This window comes from Phocoena phocoena, chromosome 13 (genome assembly GCF_963924675.1).
Source record: "Phocoena phocoena chromosome 13, mPhoPho1.1, whole genome shotgun sequence".
NCBI lineage: Eukaryota > Metazoa > Chordata > Mammalia > Artiodactyla > Phocoenidae > Phocoena > Phocoena phocoena.
This window is the reverse complement of record NC_089231.1, coordinates 52,003,952-52,027,801: the sequence shown is the minus strand read 5'-3', so window position 1 is coordinate 52,027,801 and position 23,850 is coordinate 52,003,952. Positions and strand designations below refer to the sequence as shown.

At 35.8% G+C, this 23,850-nt stretch overlaps 1 protein-coding gene across 1 annotated transcript in view; it reads left to right on the top strand.

Moving 5' to 3' along the window:
• The window catches only part of MIB1 (MIB E3 ubiquitin protein ligase 1), a 113,233-nt gene that overhangs the window by 23,709 nt on the left and 65,674 nt on the right, over positions 1 to 23,850 (top strand). Inside the window, exons 4-9 of the mRNA XM_065889712.1 lie at positions 3,592 to 3,696; positions 6,056 to 6,122; positions 7,433 to 7,637; positions 14,492 to 14,675; positions 20,631 to 20,775; positions 22,407 to 22,540. Coding sequence (XP_065745784.1) covers positions 3,592 to 3,696; positions 6,056 to 6,122; positions 7,433 to 7,637; positions 14,492 to 14,675; positions 20,631 to 20,775; positions 22,407 to 22,540 — 840 coding nt within the window. The remainder of the gene's footprint in view (positions 1 to 3,591; positions 3,697 to 6,055; positions 6,123 to 7,432; positions 7,638 to 14,491; positions 14,676 to 20,630; positions 20,776 to 22,406; positions 22,541 to 23,850) is intronic.

Genomic DNA, 23,850 nt, shown 5'->3' with positions numbered 1-23,850 from the left:
TCCCATGTTTTCTTTTTTTTTTAAGCATTTAAAAAATTTCTTATTTATTTAATTTATTTATTTTTGGCTGCATTGGGTCTTCGTCGCTGCATGCGCACTTTCTCTAGTTGTGGCAAGTGGGGGCTACTGTTCATTGTGGTGCACAGGCTTCTCATTGTGGTGGCTTCTCTTGTGGAGCTCGGGCTCTAGGCACATGGGCTTCAGTAGTTGTGGCACACGGACTTAGTTGTGGCACACAGGCTCAGTAGTTGTGGGTCGTGGGCTCTAGAGCACAGGCTCAGTAGTTGTGGTACATGGGCTTAGTTGCTCCGCGGCATGTGGGATCTTCCTGGACCAGGGCTCAAACCCGTGTCCCCTGCATTGGCAGGTGGATTCTTAACCACTGTGCCACCAGGGAAACCCGGATCCCATGTTTTCTGTATCCCATTACATCATCTTACTTAGCTTACTCTTTCCTTTGGTGATGTACACGTTCTAATAATGTCTTTTGCAAGAGTGCACAAGAAGTAAATATTTTAATACTTTCATTCTAAAATTGTGTTTAACTTTATATTCTTCCTCACGCTTAATTTTATGGTCAGAGGGCTGGGAAAAATTTTTTTTCATCAGCTTTTCAAAAGCAGTTGCAGCTAAAGTCTGAAGCCACATAAATGGAACTTTCTGGATTTTTGTTATATTGGCACTTCTTAGGGGGATGAAAAGTAGGCATTCTTGAAGCTTTGAGTCATCAGTATTACATTTTTGGTTATTATGATTTAATACTTGTTACATTTTAAGAACAAAATGAAAAGTAAATGAAACCATCTTACACATGGGACTCTAAGTGAGGGAACTTAATATAATAGGAAGTCTTCAGGGTAACATTATTTAAGCACATGTTTGAGATGAAATGTAATTTTTGTCTGATTCTTTTTGACCATGTGTGTGAATGAAGAAAGTTTTTAAGCCTTCCTGTGCTGGCCAGTCTTCAGTGCTGGCTGCTCTGTCCCAATCCTCTTTTCTTATCTTTTTTTTCCCTTGAGGGTTCAAGATTCCCACCCCATTCTCATTACTACATGTTCTCAACAATATGGCTAGTATGAGCCATATTAAGGGGTATAAACCAACCTAGGCTGATGTTGTAATACTGATACAATCTATGGCCTACCATGTGCCAACATGTACCATGGGTTTTTGCTTTGCACCATGGCTTTGGCAAGCATGATGTAAGGTCATCATGGAAGTGTGTAGTGTATTCTTAACTACCTACATTAGTATTTCAAGACTGTTTTCATTTTGCAAATGCTTTCGAATATATGTTGATTATTTCATACAGGTACGCTAGATATATTTTCTTCTTTTAAAAAAAATTTAGTATGGAGAATTTCAAACATACACCAGAATAGAAAGAGTAGTATAACAAATTCCCATGCACCCAGCATCCAACTTCAAAAATTATCAACATTTTAAAAAATGCCATTTATTTGTTGAAGAAATCAAGGTTCTTTGGATTTGGCTGATTGATTCTTTATGATATTCTTGAACTTCTTCCTCTGAGCCTTGTATTCTTATAAACTAGGTGTTAGGTGTAGAGACATGATTAGATTCAGGTTCAGGTTCAGGTTTTTTTGTCAAGAGTACCTCATCAGTTGTGTGTGTACTTTCATTGCATCACATCAGGAGGCATATAAAGTTTGATTATCCTACTGTTGGTGACGTTAAGATTGATCAGTGCAGGTATTGTCAGTTTGATCCTTTACAGAGTTTCTCAGCAACCTTTTACCTAATGGTTTTAGCAGCCATTCCGCACATATTTCTTAATCAGAATTGAAAGTATGAAATTAATGTAGTTATCTTCTTATGCCTTCCACTTTCCTCCTTGATTAACCAAATCATATTGACAAATGAAGGAATTTCATTTAGTGATTCAGAGCTTGAGTAATGAATTTGCTTATATCCCAAGTAATTTGAAGTTTAGGATGAATTTGATTTAAAGTTTGTAGTCTTTGTTTTTTAGTTGGTCACATGCTTTTTTGTCCCTCTCATAAAAACACAGAGTTATTTAATCTAGCATTGTATTTTTAAAAATGAATGAAATAGAATCTGACTATATTAGAATCAGAAGGGATTTTTTTTTTGCTAAAAATTGCATGTTTCACTTTAGAGTGTTAGAAATTCTTGCTTTGGAAGGTTATACAGTGGTTGTGAAAATCAGAAAGCAAAGCATGGCAGTGATGGACTCTGCATTCAGGATGGTAGTTACCTCTGTTGGAAGGCAGGAGGGTGGGATTGATGAGAGGCATGCAGGGGAATTGAAAAGTACTGGTAATATTCTTTTTCTTAGTCTGATGTTCATTTTGTTTTTTATTATTCTTTAAAATTTACATATGATATATTTTTATAACGTGTAATTTATTTTAAAATTAAAAAGAATAGGGACTCTCTGGCAGCCCAGTGGTTAAGACTGTACACTCCCAGTGCAGGGGGTATGGGTTTGATCCCTGGTCGGGGAACTAAGATCCTGCATGCTGCACCATTCGGCCTTTAAAAAAAAAAAAAATTAAAAAGAATAGATAGACTCATTTACTAACAATTTGAAATGTTGCTCAAATATTTGATTAAATTTTAAGCATAAGAACTTTTTGTCTCTACAAAAGCACCATAAAATACGTAGCTTGCAAAACTATTTCTTTAGTACAGGGTGAAAATTAAATGGTCATTATGTATCTTATTTGAAATAGTCTGTTTTTAAGGGCATGCCTTAAAAATTACATTTAACATCAGCCTGGCATTCTAAGTAACTATGTAGCGTGGTTGATTATAAGTGTCAGGGTGGAGAAGAGTAATGAGTTGCGCATGTGTGACTTCCCATACTGAGCTGTAGACTGGTTCACTTGAGAATACCCAAGTTTAGTGCTTGTTGTGCGTCAGTTTTGTGTAGTTGATTCTTGGCCCTTAAGCAATAGCAACTCCAGTATTTTATTTTATTTTTTTTTAAAGTATTAAACGCTCTTACTAATCAGCCTGCTGGTGTGTGGGGCCTAGAGATTGTGTCTGGGTCTCCACTGCAGTCACAGTGTTTCAGCTTAGATGGCCTGCTTTTGGGGGCAACTGAGGGGTGCTGCTGGAGGAGCCAAGTCACTCAGGTCTTCTTTAAACTTGGCCTTTGAGCCTCATGCTTATCAGCGTTTAGCTGACCAGAGAGTGGGTTTACCTTGAATTTTTCAGGATATTTGGTCAAAGATTTTAAATTTTGTATCAAAGAATAGGTTTAAAAGAATACACTGTTGTTAGAGGGAATCCTTTAAGAGTGAAGAGTTTAAATTTTGTAATGAATTATGTATTTTCTGATAACCCATCACTGTAAGAATCACTAAGCTTCTGTATTTACAATTTCTACAATGGTTTTAGAAATTAGCTTATAATATTCTGGAAAATTGTATAATTCAGTTATATGTTAGAAGTGACATATATTTGGTAAATAAGTATTTTTCATGATCCTGTTACACAGGATTGTAGCTGAAATATTTTTAAAGATTTAAATATAATGAAAAGAACCAACCTCTCCTCTCCTCTTTCAAAATTTTTTTTTTCCTCAAAAATTTCCCTTAGGTAACAGAAATCCAAGACTGGAGTGCATCAAGCCCACATAGTGCGGCCTATGTTCTCTGGGACAATGGTGCTAAGAACCTTTACAGAGTTGGCTTTGAGGGCATGGTAAGTGTAAGAACCACAAAAGCTGAAAATATTGGACGGGTGAAAGAAGGGAAGTAAAAATAGCCCTTATTGTATTCTTCCATTTTTTTCTTTTGTCATCTCCTTTTGTCAGAATACAGCCATCTGAATCATGAGTATGCAATCAGAGGGAACATCTGTAAAGTGAGAATTTAATACAATAGGTGTTAAAATTATTTTTTAAGGAGTTTTTTCCTCTGTATTTTTATTTTTATTTATTTTTATTATTATTTTTTTTTGCGGTACGCGGGCCTCTCACTGTTGTGGCCTCTCCCGTTGCGGGGCACAGGCTCTGGACGCGCAGGCTTAGTGGCCATGGCTCACGGGCCCAGCCACTCCGCGGCATGTGGGATCTTCCCGGACCAGGGCATGAACCTGTGTCCCCTGCATCGGCAGGCGGACTCTCAACCACTGCGCCGCCAGGAAATCCCTCCTCTGTATTTTTAAAGTGTAGTGTTGATGATTGAAAATGACTGACCTAGAAGCACTTTGAATTACTTAAGTGCTTAAGGAGCATAATGGTAGTTTTTATTCAATGGATTGTCCTATATTTCTGCATGTCATGGATCATTATTCAGATGTTGACCTCAGCTATTTAATTTATAGAGTGTAATTAAATATTATATTAATGCTAAAATATTAATGTTTTTTATATCCTTTCCACCTTGAATACATTTTTCATTCAAAGAATTCTAAAATTTCATTTTTTTTTCCCAACTCTTATGCTCATTAGGAGGGGAAAGAATATCCCACTGTCCCGTTGCCTTAATCTTTTCCTTTTATACATAAAAGCGAGCCTTGTGAATCTAGACAGGTAGTTTACTCACCAATTTTTACAATTGTATACAGCATTGGTCATTAGTTTTTCATTATTATCTTCGTGCCTCTCCCTGTTTTTAAATTGGGAATTTTTGTAGAATTCCAACTGATTATTAACTTGCTTCAAACGAAGCTTTACGTGCTCTGTGCGCTCAGGTACTTATTGAGTAGTATACATATAGATTGATCCCATTCTTTTTTGATGGCTGAGTAGTATTCCATTATATGGTTATGCCATTGTTTATATAATGAGATTTCTGTTGATGGGTATCTGGGGTTTTTTTTGTTTTCTTCATTGTTGCAAGCAGTGTTTCAGTAAGCATCCTGGTGCATATGTCTTTATACATTTATGGGTATATTTCTTTAAGATAGATTCCTAGAAGTGGAACCACTGGGTTAAAGTATCATATTAAAACTGCTTGACCCATGTCTCCTTGGCTAGGATTGAACTAAATGTGAGCTATAGTGGCAAAGGAGGCTGTAAAAGAGAGTTGGGTTGGGGTGTGTTTGTGTGTGTATGTGTCTGTATAAAAGAGCTCCTTTCCTTAATATAGTATGTATGTACTGATCACTTTATACATGTATATGGTACTGTTAGGCACTTTTAGGTAATCTGTTTCTGAATTTTCAGTCACCCTCAAGGTTGCTCTTCTAAGTGCACATTTCCTGTACTTTTCATTATACCACAACTGCCTCCCCATTCAAATACTTAAATACTTTCTTATAAAAGCTAAGTGGGAAGGAACTTGAGTTAACGAAGTTATGGTAAAGTAAGGACTAAAAGTGATATAGATAGGAAATTAACTGGACAAGGAATCAACAGACTGGATTTGGTTTTTTCCTTTTCTACTTTCTGACTATTTAGTTTTGGCTAATTTCCTTTATACAATACCTGCCTTGTATATCTCATAAAATTGATTAGAAAGATCAAATGAGTTGAGCTCTTTTTTGGTAAAAATATCTTTAAAATGGAATATGTTATGTATTTTTGAAATATGAGATTTTTGTTTTAGTTCTTTTTTTCCAGCATGTGTTTTTGAAAGTATGATAATGGTAAAGATCCAGGCATTTTAATGTTGAAGTTTAAAAGAAATCTTAAAGTGTGACCTATCTGAAGGTCAAGTTTATAGTTTTTTTTTTTTTTTTTTTTGCCGTATGCGGGCCTCTCTTTGTTGTAGCCTCTCCCGTTGCGGAGCACAGGCTCCAGACGCGCAGGCTCAGCGGCCATGGCTCACGGGCCCAGCTGCTCCGTGGCATGTGGGATCTTCCCTGACTGGGGCACGAACCCATGTCCCCTGCATAGGCAGGCGGACTCTCAACCACTGCTCTACCAGGGAAGCCCCAAGTTTATAGTTTTTGATGGGTGTTTTTGAAAGCAATGTTTAGTGTGACTATTAACTGAGAGCTACTCTTCACTTCTGCTGAGGATATGTTCTAAATGAACATTTTTGCGTATTTTAGGTTTTAAGCTGTAGTTGAAGTTTTCAAGGGTGATTTTTCTGCTTTCTTTTCTTTTTCTTAGTCTGACTTGAAGTGTGTCCAGGATGCCAAAGGAGGTTCTTTCTACAGAGATCATTGTCCTGTGCTAGGTGAGTTAACAGGCTAGAGGAAATTTCTAAATAATGGGTCAGAGTTCATGGAATCGGAAAAGTGTTTAAATTGGGCTTTAAAAAAATTAGTTACCATTAAAGCTTTTTAAAGACATACTCTTTTGGTTTTATTTTGTTTTAAAGCATTTGTTCTTTTTAATTTATTTAAACTGAAAGAATTGTCATGACTTTTTGGTATAATTGATATACCATTTATATGGCATACTATATTTGAAACTTTTGTCTTTTAACCATAAACTTATATTGTTGAAAAATTTTGGGTTATATGATCAATGTTATATCTCTTATACTACTGAGAATAGGACCTAACAATTTAATGCTTATAAATTCCTTAGAATTTCTGTAAAATTTCTTTGAAAATATAAGAACAGCTCTAAGATTAAGATAATATGATAAATATAATTTCATGTATCATTAAAATAAAAAAAGAACAAGAAAACCAAAACTAGTTTCACTTTATAGATTCTTCATTGTTGGCAAGATGAACATTTACCACATTCTTCTGATTAAACCTTTAGTCTCTGAATGCTTTCCTTTCTCATGTGAACGCTCTGTTCCTCTTTCCAAATCATTTGATTTGCCTTATTGCCCAAAAGAGCTGTTCTCTTCCAGCATACCTAATTTTTTTAAAAAGGAGAATGTAGAAGAAAATCTTACGGTTTTGAGGAGATCACCTCTTTCTCTTGCTTTCAGAAACTTTGTTTTGTATCTGGGTTTTACAAGGAAAGTGTAGAATCAGCATACCCATTTCAGATCCCTCAGCATAGTGTTTTATGATCATGAATCCTTTATCCCATAAGTAGTTTTGCAAATAATCTCAGAAATGGGCTTTGAAAATGCTCTTTAGGCAAAAATCACAAGAACTATTTGGTAACTAATAACAGTAAGCCCTTCAGAGGAAAAAAAATTCCAGGGTTCTCTTTCATATACTTTAGTTAGTTATGTTGGCTCTTCAGCAAGTCATCCAGGCAGAAAGGTGAATATTGTCAATGCTCAGAACTTTGTGTTCTGATAGATGGTTGCCTAGTCTTCTGTAGATTCTGCCCCTGTTCAGTCATTGTTGTAAATCATTACATTATTTCTGGTTTTGAGTCTGTTTTCTTTTCTTGCTTTTTTTTAAAGCTCTCTAATTCTAGAATTTGATACTCACAGTATATTCTCAAAACATTTTAAGATTAGATAGTAACTGAAACTCAAATATCTTGGGCTTTTTCTTATTTAAAACAGTGCAGTTGCCTGTTGTTGCTGTGATTTTCCTTTTCCTTTGTCAACTCCCTCTGCAATTATAGGTGAGCAGAATGGCAACAGGAATCCTGGTGGATTGCAGATTGGTGACCTGGTCAATATAGATCTTGACCTAGAAATTGTACAGTCTTTGCAGCACGGTCATGGAGGATGGACTGATGGCATGTTTGAGACTTTAACTACAACTGGAACTGTTTGTGGCATTGATGAAGATCATGACATTGTAGTACAGTATCCAAGTGGCAATAGGTTGGTTATATTTTTAAATTTTCAGTAATGGCAAATAAAGTTAGTATATAGAGGAAAGAGCCTTAAAGAAAGCAAATAATGTGATATAATAAAACCTCTTACAGCTAACTCTTCAATAATAGATGAAAATCCGGAATATGTTGGTAAAGTGGAGGGAAACAAGTAAGAACAGTGTATGTGTGTGTGTGTGTGTGTGTGTGTATGTGTATATATTTATATGAATATATTTATGATTCAATGTTCTGTGCACTTTTTTTTTCCTTTAGGGGGCAGAATACATTGTATCAGTATTAGGTCCAAGTATAGCTAAAAAGTTCTGTGTTCTGTTGGACTGCATCAGTCTACCCTGAATGAACAGGATAACAGTAAAACTCCTCTGGCCCATATCTCCAGCGTCATCTCATGGTAACACAGCTCTGCCTTGCCACAGACACCTGTGCACACACTAATGCTTATCAGCCACACAGCACTGCGTGTGTTTCCTCACTTCTGTAACCTTTGCACACACCACTCCTTCCGTGCAGAATACCCTTTCCTCCTTGTCTCCCTCCTTCTCTGGATTAACTCCTTTGCCTCCTATAAATATTGAACTTTTATGCTTACTTCCTCTCTCCTTCCCCCCTCCCTGGTACATGCATATGCTATTTATCTGTTTAGGTCTCCTATTATCTACTAAAATGGTTATTTATTTGGTCTCTGGGTTTCGTGTTTCTTGGAGACTGGGCCTGTGCCTTTTATTTATTTGTCCGTAGGGGCCAAAATATATCCAGTTTACTAGTATGTTTACAGTATTTTAAAGAAAAAATTCGGTAGTTAAATTGAATAGTTGTCAAAGCTTTATTACTGACATGTACATAAAGAAACTAACTCTCTGAGATTCTTTAGGGGAAGGATTATATATGAAATAAGAAAAATTAACATTAAGTTGCTAACCACATTATAGAATTAGCTCTAATTGTGTTTAAATCTTAAGGATACACATGATAATATCAAGAGATACACAAAAAGCATTTGCCAAAATCCAACATCCTTCATGATAAAAATACTAAATAAACTAGGAACAGAAGGGAACTTCTTCAGCTTGATAAAGGACATGGATGAAAAACCCACAGCTAACAGCGTACTCAGTGGGAAAGACTGAATGCTTTCTCCTTTAAGATCAGGAACAAAACAAGAACGTCTCCTCTCCTCACTTTTATTCCATATTGTCCTAGAGGGTCTAGCTGGGGCAATTAAGCAAGAAAAAGAAATAAGAGAAAGGAAGAAGTTAAACCCTCTCTGTTCACAGGTGACACGATCTTGTGTATAGAAAAATCTAAAGAATCCACAAAAAAAAACTATTAGAACTAATAAATGAATTCAGCATAGTCACAGGGTACAAGATCAATATAGAAAAATCAGGGCTCCCCTGGTGGTGCAGTGGTTGAGAGTCTGCCTGCCAGTGCAGGGGACACGGGTTCGTGCCCCAGTCTGGGAAGATCCCACGTGCCGCGGAGCGGCTGGGCACGTGAGCCATGGCCGCTGAGCCTGCACGTCTGGAGCCTGTGCTCTGCAGCGGGAGAGGCCACAACAGTGAGAGGCCCGTGTACCAGGAAAAAAAAAAGAAAAAGAAAAATCAGTTGTATTTCTGTATACTAGCAATGAACAATCTGAAAATGAAATTAAAAAAACAATTCCATTTTCAATAGCATCACAAAGAATAAAATACTTAAGAATAAATTTAGCCCAATAAGTACAAGATTTGTATACCAAAAACTATATAACATTGTTGAAGGAAATTAAAGATGACCTAAATGGAAAGACGTTTCATGTTTATGGATCAGAAGATTTAATGTTGTTTAGATGGTGTATTAGTTTCCTAGGGTTGCCATAACAAATTACCACAAACAGCAGCTTTACAACAGAAACTTATTCTTTCAAATTCTGGAGGCTAGAAGTCCAAAGTGAAGATGTTGGCAAGACTGTTTTCTTCTGGATATCTGAGGGAGAATCTCTTCTATGCCTCTCTCCTGGCTTCTGGTGGTTGTTGGCAGTCCTTGGCTTTCCTTGGCTTGTCGATGCGTCACTCATTTCTCTGCCTCTGTCTTCACATGGTCTTGTCCCCTGTGAGTCTCTGTGCCTCTCTGTTGTCACATGACCTTTTTTTTCTTCTGGGTACATAGTTTATTTTCAGATTCATTCAAGTCAGTCTCTGATTAGTCAAGTTCAGACAGTTGTAGGGAGATATTTAATACCGAGAGCCACATCAACAGTCCTCCAGCCCGCTATTTTAGTTTCGTCAGGCCAACATTTGTACCTTAGCCATCCATAAGGAAATAACCCTAAGGAGGCGTAGAAGAAAGTTAATTGAGCTCATGGAACTTCTAGAGTCTTTTACATAGGCAATGATCAAAAGATGATTTTACGTGACCTTATAAGGACACCAGTCATTGGATTTAGGGCCCATCCTAATCTGATATGACCTCATTTTAACTTGATTACATCTGCAAACACCTTGTTTCTAAATATGCTCACATTCAGAGGTGTTGGGGATTAGCATTTCAGCATATCTTTTGGGGGGAATAATTCAACATTTAACATATGACAGTATTCTTCAAACTAATCAACAGATTCAGTGCAATCCCTATCAAAATCCTTGCCCTTTTTTTTTTTATACAGAAATTGGCAAACTGAACCTTAAATTCATATGGAAACTCAAGGGACCCAGAATAGCCAAAACAGTTTAAAAAATGAAGAACAAAGTTGGAGGACTCACACTTCCCAATTTGAAAATTTACCACAAGGCTACAGTAATCAAGACAGTCTATTATAAAAATAAGCATGTAGATTGATGGAGTAGAACTGAGTCCAGAAATAAGCCCTTGCATTTAAAGTCAGTTGATTTTTGACAGGGGTTCAGCACAGTTCAATGGGGAAAGAACAGTCTTTTCAACAAACGGTGCCGACAGTATTTACAGATATTCAGTCATTGTGGTGTACATCTAATTTAATGTTAATTAATTTAATGTTATATGTCAAGTATACAACAATCTAAAAAATAAAGCTACAATTACAAAACAAAACAAATGATGCTGAGTCAATTGGATATTGACATGCAAAAGAATGAAATTGGACCCCTGCTACACACCATGTACAAATATTAAGTTAAAATGGATCACAGGGCTTCCCTGGTGGCGCAGTGGTTGAGAGTCTGCCTGCTGATGCAGGGGACACGGGTTCGTGCCCCAGTCCGGGAAGATCCCACATGCCGCGGAGTGGCTGGGCCCGTGAGCCATGGCCGCTGAGCCTGCGCGTCTGGAGCCTGCACGTCCGGAGCCTGTGCTCTGCAACGGGAGAGGCCACAACAGTGAGAGGCCCACGTACCGCCAAAAAAAAAAAAAAAAAAAAAAAATGTATCACAGATCTAAATGCAAGAGCTAAAACTATAGAAGTCTTAAAACATAGGCATAAATCTTCGTGACCTTGAATTAGACAGTGGTTTCTTAGATATGGCCTCCAAAGTAGAAGCAACCAAAGAAAGAGTGAATAGACTTCATCAAAATTAAAACTTTTGTGTTTCAAAGGAAACTATCAAGAAAGTCAAGAGACAACCCATGGAATGGGAGAAGATATTTGCAAATCATATGTCTGATTAGGGACTTATATCTAGAATATAGTATAAAGAACTCTTAAAATTCAACAATAAAAGATAAATAACCTAATTGAAAAATGGGCAAAGGATTTGAACAGTTTTCCACAGAAGATATAGAGATGGCCAATAAACTCATTGCATTAGTCTGCTAGGGCTGCCTTAACAAAATCCCACAGACTGGGTGGCTTAAACAACAGAGGTTTATTTTTTTTACAGTTCTGGAGGCTGGAAGTCCAAGAACAAGGTGCCATCAGGGTTGGTTTCTGGTGAGACCTCTTCCTGGCTTGTAGAGGATTGCCTTCTCACATGGCACCCTACCTTTATGACATCATTTAACCTACTTATGTCCCTAAAGGCCCAGTCTCCGAATACAGTTACATTAAGAGATAGAGAGCTTTAACATATGAAATTTGGAGGGGCACAATTCATTTTATATCACCCTTGAAGAGATGCAGGACATTATTAGTTATTAGGGAAATGCAATTCAAAACCATGATGAGATGCCAGTTCACATGCTAGAATGACTAGAATAAGAAGGTAGGATAATTACAAGTCTTGCTGAGGGTATAGAGAAATTAGAACCAAACTTTCATACATTGATGGTAAGTACGAGAAGTGGTCTAGATGCTTTGGAAAACAGTTCAGTATTTCCTCAAAATGCTATGTATAGAGTTACTGTATGACCCAGCATGTCTACTTCCAGGTTCGTACCCAAGAGAATTAAACCATGTGCCCATACGAAAATCTGTACATGTATGTTTGTAGAAGTATTATTCATAACAGCCAAAATGTGGAAATAACCCAAATGTCTATCAACTGATGAATGGATAAAATGTGATATATCCATCCAATGGAATATTATATTTGGCCATAAAAAGGGATGGAGTACTGACATATGCTGCAACACAGATAAATCTTGAAAACATTATGTTGAGTGAAAGAAGCCAGTCACAAAAGGTCACATATTATCTGATTTTATTTATACAGAATGTCCATAATAAGAAAATCCATAGAAACAGAAAGTATATTACTGGTTGTTAGGGGCTGGGGAGAGAGGGGTGAATTCAGAATGACTGCTAATCGTTAAGGGGCTATCTTTTTGTGGTAATGAAAATGAAATTGGGTAGTGGTGGTTGGTTTATACAACTGAATATACTAAAACCTCTGAATTACATGCTTTAAATGAGTGAATTCTATGATATGTGAGCTACATCTCAATAAAGCTCTTAATAAAAAAGAAGGAAAAAATCAACACAATTTAAGTTCAGAGTAGCATGTACTAGCATATTTTGTCTTAAATAGTATCTTGTTTGTTATTTGGAAATGTTAGGTTAACACAGATTAGGATTATTACTTGCAGAATTCTTCCTCGGTCAAAATTCTTTCTTGGGCAGTAGTGTTATTAGTAACATGACATTTGACTTCTAGAAAATAATCTTTTTTTATTCTTTACTCAACACCAACTTATTGAATACTTATCCTGTATTAGGCCCTGTGATTAGTGTTAGAATTACAAAGACAAACAAGACATGGTCCTCTGCTTTGAAGGAGTTTCTCTATTAATTTGGATAGACAAAGTCAGAAATAGCTGTATTAAAATGTTTTAAGTAGTTATGATAGGTGAGTATTCAGGCTATTCTGAAGGTACATAAGAAGAGTGGTCATTTCAGCTGGGCAAATCCGAGAAAACTTAAGCGAGCATATTACATTAAGTAAGGTTGAAAGATTTGGTTTTCACCTGGGCAAGGAAGCGCTGTAGGTAGAAGGAACAACTTGAGTAAATACTACTGTTCGGGCACTACACAGGTTTGGTAGATTTTGGAACTTTGGGAGTGAGGTAAATAAAGGGCACCAGGACTCATAAGACTAAAAAGAAAACTTTTTGTATTTGAGGTTTATTCTTAACTGATCAGAGGCACTTCTTTCTCTTTGTGGTTGTTTTAGAAAGAAAGTTTACATGGTTATAGGAATTTAGTAAGCAGGGTTTTGTGTGTTGTGACCTCTCAGAGCCTTTTATATGCTGAGGACCATTATAATAAGGAAAGGAGGGTATAATATGCCATATTGTAAAAGTTTATTTGACTAGGGAACCTTTTTTCCCTTGGAGTACCATATGGGACTAGGAGAAGTGTGTTATACACTGTGGTACAACTTTTCGATGGGATATTAAGTAGTCAATAAAATGGTGGTTGTGCAGATGGTAGCAGCATAGAAAAATGCTTATGTATAGGAAGGAAGAAATCCGAGTCCAAGTTTGTTTTGATACAGTGATTACAAGGATGTAAGATACCCATACATGGCAATTTAAAACTAGATAATATTTTTATCCATGAGATTGCAATGGTATGGGAAAATAGTGTACTCTTTGTAGAGCAGTTTGGCTCTATCAGAATTGTAAACAAATATATACTTTGATTAGGTGGCTCCTTTAAGAATCTCTAATGAAATACTGACCCCCATGTGCACAAAGTTGTACATACAGTGATGTTTTTTATAGTATTGTTCGTTATAATAGTGAAAATGTGGAATTACTTTAAATGATAGTCAGTAGGACAATTGCTAAGTACATTTGTGTATATCGATGCTATGGAATACTTTGTAGCCATTAAATCAAAATAAATAGATCTATATCTGTCGCATTGAAAAATAAATGTTCCAAGATGCATCCTCTGAGAAAAAGAAGTCACAGAATAATATATATATGTATATTATGATCCCATTTATGGAAAAAAAAAACAACTCTCTTTTAACCATCACTCTGCATATTAATAGAAGATCTGCAGGGCTACTCAATGGAGTATTAACTGTGGTGTCTAGTGGGGTGCGGAATGGTGATCCAGGTGTGTTTGTGTGAAATGGAGCTTTCACTTTTACTTTACATGTTTATGAAATGTTTTAATTTTTAACGAGTGTGTATTACTTTTTTTGAGTGTGTTACTTTTTTTAATAACAATTTTATAAGACATGCAAGTGCGAATAAATCTAGACAGAAGTGCTAGACAGAAGTGTATCATATTTGGGTGGTGAGATTATGGATAACTCTTTTCCCAAATCTGTATAATAAAATCATAAAAAGAAATACAAATCATTCAGGATGTAATTGTAAAGGATTGCTTTACACTGTTGATGAGTTATAAAGCTTTTTTCCCTGTAATGGTTAACTAAGAATTTGTGCTAAAATTAAGTAAACTTACCCATGTTGAATTTTGGCTTTGATTTTTAGGTGGACCTTCAATCCTGCTGTTCTCACTAAAGCGAACATTGTCCGAAGTGGGGATGCTGCTCAGGGTGCAGAAGGAGGCCCCTCACAGTTCCAAGTGGGTGATCTTGTACAAGTTTGTTATGACCTGGAAAGAATTAAACTTCTACAGAGAGGACATGGAGAATGGGCTGAAGCTATGCTCCCAGTAAGTACATATAAAATAATTTGGGACTAGGAAATATACCATGTTTATGTCGTTTTTAAAAGTTTTTAAAACTTTGATTTTAGAAAGTAAATTAGCATAATCCTTTAAGAATTGTAATCTTCATTGGCAGCTTAACATATATATGCCTTTTATTTTCTAACTTACTTCAGTTAGATTAGCCTGGGAAGGTCCAAAGAAGAGCTATAGTTAATATTTTTCGATAGAGCTTTTAGTGGAGAATGTAATGTTGGCGTGAGGCAGAGAGGCTTCCTGATACTTCACCCCAGAATGAGAGCGACATGCTCATCCAGTCACCAGCAGTGCTGGACCACTGCTGCTCTCCTCACTTGGGGCCATGCCTCTCTAAAACTTAAGACTGCAAGAGCAGCTCAGAATGTGTGCCTTCTGAGATAGCTTTGCTCCCAAAGAGCTACAGTTTAATTTTTTATTTAGTCATTCAATACATTTTTCATCAAATGTTCAGCAGTGACAAAATAATTTGTTTGTTCTGCCCTCTTTTCATTCATCTTTCTCTTTCTCCATCTTTTCCTTGCTTCTGTCCTCCTGTCTCTTTCCTTATGTACTACCTGTTCCATCCTGCCAACTGCCCTTACTGCCTTGCCCTGTATCCCATTCCTTTCCACCTTGCTATATCCTCCTCTTCAGCTCTCCACTTTGCCCACTCCCTGCTCCTGTCTCATCCTGTTCCAAATCCTGTCTTCCCAAGTCCCATCCCATTTAAGCACCTCCTTCCTGTCCCATGTATACCTCCCCTTCCACCCCCTTCATATGACATCCAACCCACCCTGGTGTGTTGTCCAGTCTCCTGTCCTGGTCAACACGTTTTTCTCTTCCTGTCCAGCCCCAACTCCTGCCCCATTTGCCCTCTGCCCCTTCCTATCCTGTCCAGTCCCCCTTTCTTATCCTTCATGATGTCCTGTCCCTCCATCAGTCCATTCCTCCTTCCTGCCTTAGTCCTTCAGCAGATGTTTTAGCGGAAGCAGTGTGCCTGTTAGCCTTCAGGGATGTACTAGTGAACACAACAGAAAAAAAAAAAATCTCTGTTGTTGTGGTGCTTTCATTCAAAGACATTTCATAGTTTGCACGTGATGCTGACATTTTTTATTGCTTTAGTTAGGTATTGAATAAGTGATAGTTGTATTTCAGGACTATATTTTAGAATCATTATTTTTCTCCAAAAAGTTGAGTTCTATATAATCCCTCTTTGTTTTGTTTGCTTTTGGTATTAAAGTTGGTTAAAAAAATGTATTAATATACTTCAGGCCTCAGTATAGTGTGGTGTTACTTAAAATGTCATTTTTGGACGTATTTTATAGGAGCTATATATACTATTTAAAATTATTTTATAGTCAAGATGTTTTTGTTTTTTCCCCTTATCAGTGACACCTTATAGCATCTTCCATCTGTTGAGTGCCTAGTTATACTGAGCACTGTGCTGAATGATGTATACATACATATGCAGCACATACTATATATATGTTTACACATATATACATAAACATACAAACTTTATTTGTCTTAGGAATATTATAAGTAGGTGGTGGTATGACATCCTTATTTTAAATATGAGGAAATCAGAACTAAGATAATGAACTGGAATTTGAACCCAAATCTATATTACTTCAAAGCCTGTCTCCCATATTAAGCTGCTGTATAAGCAAAACCTCTAGGTAATTTCTGGAGGGCAGTACTGGGATTCCAGTAGTGACGACGTAGATTTGAATCTTCTCAAATCCTCATGATAAAAACAGTCAACAACTAGATTAGTTAGCATAACCGAAAAAGCTACAAACATCTGTAACAAAGCCAGGTGATAGAATAGTCTTTTGAATCTTAAAATGTGAACGAGTAAAGATAAACCATTGACAGCTACAGGGTCTGCATCTGTGTGGCAGCAGAGAGAATTAATGGGGCATCAGGTGGACCTGAGAAGGGGGAAACTCCAGAATAGCTAATGAGTATTCATTGGTTAGTATGGTAGATTAATGTGATAACAACAGCCGAACCTGGGAGGGCTCTTGTAGACTCCCGTTTGGGGTGAGAGCAATAAGTCCATGCTAAAGTCTGAAGGGACTGGAGTAGCCTGGGGCTATAAACTCTCCAAACCAACCAGCCAAATCTCCCTTCCAGGGCAGAGCCCTCCATTGAGGAGAAAATGCTGGGAATAGAAGCCAGATTGAGTAGGGTAGAGACAGTAGGCACAAAGGAAAGAGTCAATCCAGGCAAAAGTTGGAAGGGATCATGGTCGAATCCCTATGCACTGTTATTATTGAAAAAGGAGAATAAGGAATAGAATAACTTCTCCACCGACAGATGAAAGTATATCAGAAAGATATGCACAGAAAACTAAAATCTAATAATTCAAAATGAGGTAAAAAATTAAGAAGATGATAAAAGACATGAAAGGATGAAATAAGTCATAATTAGAAATGAGGTAGAACTTAGGAAAGAATTTTTAAAAATTCATTTCAGAAATGAAATAAGCTAGAAGCAACATAGAGCAAATAAATACAGCAGATAATGCCTTAAGAGAAACAGAAGGTAAAAAGGAGCAAAAATTTTAAAATCAAAAAGATAAAATGTATTTGAGAGAAAGTGACAAATATAGAATATCTAATATATGTGTATTAGGGAATCCTTGCAAAAAGGAAAAAACAGAAACCAAAGTAATGGAATATAACAAATGCTAAAATTTGTAATTCCAGGAAAGTTTACCTGAAATTGAAAGATTTGAAATTAAATATTAAAAGGGCACGTTGCATACCTGGGAAAACTAACCCAGAACACCAAACACAGAGCTATATTCTGGTAAAATAATAGAATCTTCAAGAAAAGAAAAATTTCTTTGGGTATCTAGGAAAAAAGACCAAGTTACTTATAAAGGAAAGAAAATCAGATCGTTGTTAAGAAAAAAAATGTGATCTCAATGTTTTATGCCAGAAAACAATGAAATAACATTTATTTAAGGTGCTCAAGGAAAGAAAACGTAAGCTAAGGATTTTATATATAACCAAACCGACTTTCAAGTACTGTAAAGGCTGTAGACTGTGAAATGTAAGAATCCAGAGAATTGAGTCCCCATGAGCCTTTTCTGAGTAATCTATTAGAGAATTAGTTTTAGACAACCAAAATGACTGAAGAAATGTCAACTGAAGGACTGGTAGTGATCATTAAATAAATATTTATTTATTGAACTAAGATTAAATGATAGTTATAAAGGAAACGGTAGAGTTTATAATGGTTATATGCTCTAACAAGATAAAGTATGACTGTCAGAAAATGGGCTGGGAATGCAGAGAGGATATGGTGAGTTTAATGAGCTGTTTGATTGCATTTTAGTTATTAATTGGGACTATATAAAGTTTAATATAAACTTTATATTTAAAAAAGCAAACAATGGAAGGATTAACCATAAAGTTTAAAAAAAGTTTTCATGTATAGCAAGATAATATGATATGGGGGACAAAGGTAGAAGGGAAACATCTTTGAATATGTCTTATTTTATAGATTTGATTTGAAATCACATGTATTTTATACAATTAGAAAACAAAATTAAGTTCAAAAAGGAAACTCCCCAAAGTGGAGAATAAAATGAAACAAATGAACCTAAGTGTGTTTCCTGTTGGCATAATCATACAGAGAGGAAATTCCAAGTGATTTCCAAATGAGCAGTTATATGATAATTCTAATTCTGTTATTCCCAGTGACCCTGAGGACCAGAATTATCAGAGAGGTAAAAAAGAGACGCAGATATAGTATAGAAGAGGTTAAGTAAAGACCCTGTAGTCTGGAATTTGAATTGGGAGAGTGTTTAAACTCACGATTTATTTTATCTTTGTTTTAAAACACACTGCACTCCCCTCCACTTCCTAGCTCTGTCCATGAAAAGGCGTGGAAACAGTGACCATTCCTGTAACAATAACCAACCTTAGTGCCTAGATTATGGTCTCGAAATAGCCTTTCCCTCTGTGAAGAATCAGGGCTCTTTGGAGAAATGGCTAATTCTAGTTCTTTGGCAGGAAGTGAACAAGATGAGCCTCATACCCGATAGCAAGGAAGCTATCAAAGATTTCTAGGTGATGTTAAAACGATCTGGCAGCCAATTTGAAGGGTTTCTCACCAAATACTAAGACAGATGAATCTATTAAACTGCACCAATTAGTAACATTAAGATTGGATGAATCTTTATAAGACGAATAACCCTGTTCCTTCAACAAGTAATTTGCAAAGAAAAAAAATGTGTAGGTTTTGTTAGGAACTTGATTTACACAAACTAAAAAAAATTGTCATTTGTGAGGCAATCAGAAATTTGAACACTGACTAGTAGTTTATTTTATTATAGTTATTGATAATTTGGGATAGGTTGATAATAGTATTGAAGTTATATTAAAAAAAGAGTTTACATGACAAAATAATACAGGAGGGGAGAATGGATAGGGAAAACAAGATTGGCCATGAGCTGACAATTGTTAAAACTGGTTGATGGGTACATGAGGATTCAATATACAATTGTCTATTTTGGTGTGTTTGAGATTTTCCGTAAAGAACAGTTAAGGAGGGAAAAAAAAAAAAGAATGCAGCCTCAAAGAGTTTGAGATGATGGTGGAAAATCCCAGGTGAAAATGTCTAATGAGAAGTTAAAATTGGTGTGTGTTTTGGGGCGAGGAGAGGGGTAAACAGGGCTGGAGTAGTATATTTTGAAGTCTTTGGAAGTAAGACGATAGTTGTCAAGTGGATTACATTTCCAAGAAAGTAGAGTAAAAAACAAGCAATAAAGTTTGGGAGAATGAACAGACTTAGGAATCTGAAGAAGGAAAAGGAGCCAGTGAGTGGAAAAAGGGAAGGAACAGGCAGAAAGATTAGGCTGTCATCCAGAAATCAAGGGAATATTTTCAAGAGTCGGAGTCAGATGCTGTGGAGAGGTCAAAATAGAAAACAAGTTTAAGGGCAGTCTCCTCTGTGTTAGGAAATAGTCAGATATTATCACTATCACCAGTTTTCTAGTGTTGTCATTGGCTATTCTGTTGTGCATAAGAGAATGGGTTTTGGACCTGAGTTTGAAATGGGGCTAATAAGATTACATAGCTTTCAGGATTTTATGTGTTAGGTGAGTCAATACGTATAAAGCTCTTAGAACAGTACCTACCACGTGAGGGCTGCTGCTTCTGGTTGTGTTCCGTACCTAATTGCTCTTCTTACTCCATATATTTAATAAGCATGTTACTTCTACATACTTCTGTTTTGAAATCAGGCTTGATTCCAAAAAGGATTTAAACATAGATGTAAGCTTTGAGCCCTTTTTGGTTTAAATTGCTTTTTTTAGAAATCAGATTTTCTTTTTTTAGGCTAGATTGATGATGATTTTGGACCACTTGCGTTACAAGTTCTCAAGAAGTATCTTATGAGGTTAAAAAAGGATTGGGGACTTCCCTGGTGGTGCAGTGGTTAAGAATCCGCCTGCCAATGCAGGGGACACAAGATCCCACACGCGTGGAGCAGCTAAGCCCATGTGCCACAACTACTGAGCCTGTCTGTGCTCTAGTAGCTCCTGCTTGCCGCAACTAGAGAAAGCCCGTGCGCAGCAGTGAAGACCCAACGTAGTCAACAATCAATCAATCAATCAATAAATACATTTACAAAATAAATTAACAAAAAAAAGGATTGAATATCAGAAACCAAGATTTTGTGAACTTTTATGAATAGATTGTCATGATTGTTTTATATTATTGTGGAAATGTAGTTTTATTAAAATATTTTTTAAAGATACTCTTTAAAGTTTGTCACTAATAAACAACCCATTTGAATATGATTATCCTTTAAAGGTTTTTTTTATTAGGAGTGAAGTAAAATTAGTACTTTAAATATGTAAAAACTGGTGATTGATTTTTACGGTATATACTTCAGACTTGAAACATGAATCTAATTTTTTTTAAGACTTTAGGTAAAGTTGGCCGAGTACAACAGATTTATTCAGACAGTGATTTAAAGGTGGAAGTCTGTGGAACATCTTGGACATATAATCCAGCAGCAGTTTCCAAGGTGGCATCTGCAGGATCAGCCATTAGCAATGCATCTGGTGGTATGTTTTGTTTCATGTTTCTCTAAAAGTAATAAGGTTTACATTAGAACCTTTCCCAATTCCCCAGTTCTTGTATACAGATAATGTCATATGTGTTCTTGATTTTCTCCTAGATCACATAACCTCACTTGAATATTAACTACCTTTTAAATTTTCGCTAAAGGTTTTCTGTTTTTTTCTGCTTTTTTCATATGATGAACAATCTTTGTTCTGGTTGAGGTATGCCCTGGAAAAGTTCCATAAATATGTGCTTTTTCTTGGATATATCAAGGACTTCTCCACATCAAATCTGAGATGCCTGAAATTCAACATTCTTACTCCTAGTCGGAAGTTATGTTTTCTGCTAAAGAACCATCACTTTCTTAGACTACTTTATTTTCTTTTTATTTCCAATATTATTGCTAGCCGATGGCTTTCTTTCTGGATATTTTTACATATCAGCTATACTTTTTCTCTTGTCATTTAATAGGAGTTATATACATGCCACAGTGAGTAGAAAGCTGTGTTGAGATGTGAGTATGCTGGATACTTGGGTAGATTCATGCCCAAAATCTTTCCTTCTTATGCTCCCACTTTATATACACACTCACTTCATTCAACAGCAAATTACAGCTTACTGTATGTGTATTGTTGTCATCCAGAAAAGAAGATAGAACTATAACTGTGAACAGTAAGAAAGTAAAGGAAAACATTGGGTGACCTCCAGTGTTATTTTGTACTGCTTCTACTTCTTTGCTTCTGTCTTGTCTTTCCTGCTGTAATTTGCTAATGTATTTGAAGTTTAAATCATGTGTTGTTATTTTTACCTTGAGGTTAGATGGCATCACAGTAGGCTGACTTTTAACAAATTGAAAGAGTGAAGGATGGTTAATATCCTTCTCTCAAGTAATGTGGACTAGGTGTTGGGCCTCTGCCCCACTTTGTGACTTCTTTCCTTTCCAGTAAGTAGATCCAAGAGTTAAGGAGTAGAACTGGGTAGATTTGCTACTGATAAATGCTATTTAGAAAAAAAAATCATATTGAAAGGGTTTATGTAAACACATCTCTGGTTCTTTCTTCTTTTAGTCAAAACCAATCAATTGGCACCTTTGAAGTATGTTATTAACCCTTAGAGATCCAGTTTTAACTGAAAATTGGTTTGTTCCTAAAATATTTCCCCAGGCATTATAGAGATTATATTGCTTTTGAATCATAACCATTGATCTGTTGATCTAGTCTAAGATCTGTAACATTGAGCTCCGAGTGTCCATATGATATACTTAAGACCTGAAAGACAATCTGTATCATTATGATACTCCCATTGTAGTGTGTTCATTTATAATATCTTTGGTATGACTCCTAAATCTTGAATTATAGTTTGTACGTAACTCTTCTTTTTCTGAAATGTTAACTTGAAGTACATGAATTGGAATAAACTGGGAATAACTGTGGGCTCGAATTTAATGCAGCTTTATATGGTAGTAATTATAATGTGCATGGGTAATATCTGTAGCATAGTACAAAAATAATATTAATGATAGAAATAATAAAAAAGGAAAAGTATATATTATAGGCATATGGGTAATGCTTGTCTGTTAGTAGTTAAGGTTTGAGATCCTCCTATATTAGCAGCTTTATTTGATGCTTTACAGAAAGACTCTCCCAACTCTTGAAGAAATTATTTGAAACCCAAGAATCTGGTGACCTCAATGAAGAATTAGTTAAGGCTGCTGCCAATGGAGATGTTGCTAAAGTGGAAGATTTGCTAAAAAGACCAGATGTGGATGTGAGCATTTTAAAAATTATTTTGAAGCATACACAAGAATGGAATAGTTATAACGAACCTTATACTTCAACAGTTATTATATTTTGCCACATGTGCTTCATCTATTCCTTCTTGCTTGTTTTTCTAAGGTATTTTAAAGAGGACACTGGGCATCACTTCTTCATTGTGCATTTGTAAAAGATATTGACATTTTCTTAATACTGACTTTTTAAATTTTATGATTGACAAAATTTACTTTTAGGTTTTTAAGTAGTAATTGTCCTTTTGGGAAATTCAGTGAAATTTTCTCATGTAAATGTTATCTTATTATGTTTAAAAAATATATTTTAGTAAATCTTATAAGCAATTTTCCATCTCTCTTTTCAAAACATTTAATTTAAACTTTTTCCCTCCCCTCCTTATGAAAATTGACTGTTTCATAGTTTATAATGCAGGTGGATTAGGGTTCATGCATTTTGTGAATCTTAATAGTTTATGTTGTAATTTTACCATTTACAAAAGCCATATTTTAAACGGGCTCAAAATTTAAATTTTGGTTCTCGCTTAGTCATCCATTGGCTTTGTCATTGCTACTATTGTGGCACCAGTATGATGTCAGTACCAGCCAAGAGACTGTAGGTTGAGTGTCAATTTGGATCATTGTCACTGTGTAGTGAGGGCTTTTGTTGCCACATTTTTGTATGCAAGTATGCTGGATAGTTTGACAAAGATCAGATCTGTAATTATAAGATGTAAACATCTTATTTCTATGATCTCATGTGGCATTTTAGGTTTATTAGAGATCAGTTGCAGCAGCATGACACAGTGGTTTCTTGATTGGTTATGAGCTATGTCACAAATAATTTGTTTCAGATATTCAAGTTTTTTGTGTTTGGAAAGTAGAGTCAGACTTCTTTTATATTCAGTCAAGCAGATTTACATGTTATTGTACTTAATTTTTTCCTTTAATTACTAATTTATTTTAGTTGTTTTTTAGAATGTCATACATTCTAAAAATTTCAAGAGAAAAACAGTTCTACAAGGTTTGTTATGAAAAACAGCATCTCTTTCTCAATCTTATTTTACTTTTCTTCAGAGGCAGCTATTTTCACCTCTTTCAGCTGATTTTCTTCATATACTTACCTCCACATCTTTCAATAACATTTCTATTGTTATTTCTTGATTTTTATGTTTTAGGAGTTATCTTTTGATACCTCTCTGTGAAGGCGAGGATTCAGCTTTCTTTTGCCACCTCCAGCCCATCCCCACTATACACATACACACCTCTTCCAGGTTCTTAATGTGGTATTATATTGTATTGTAATTTTGTT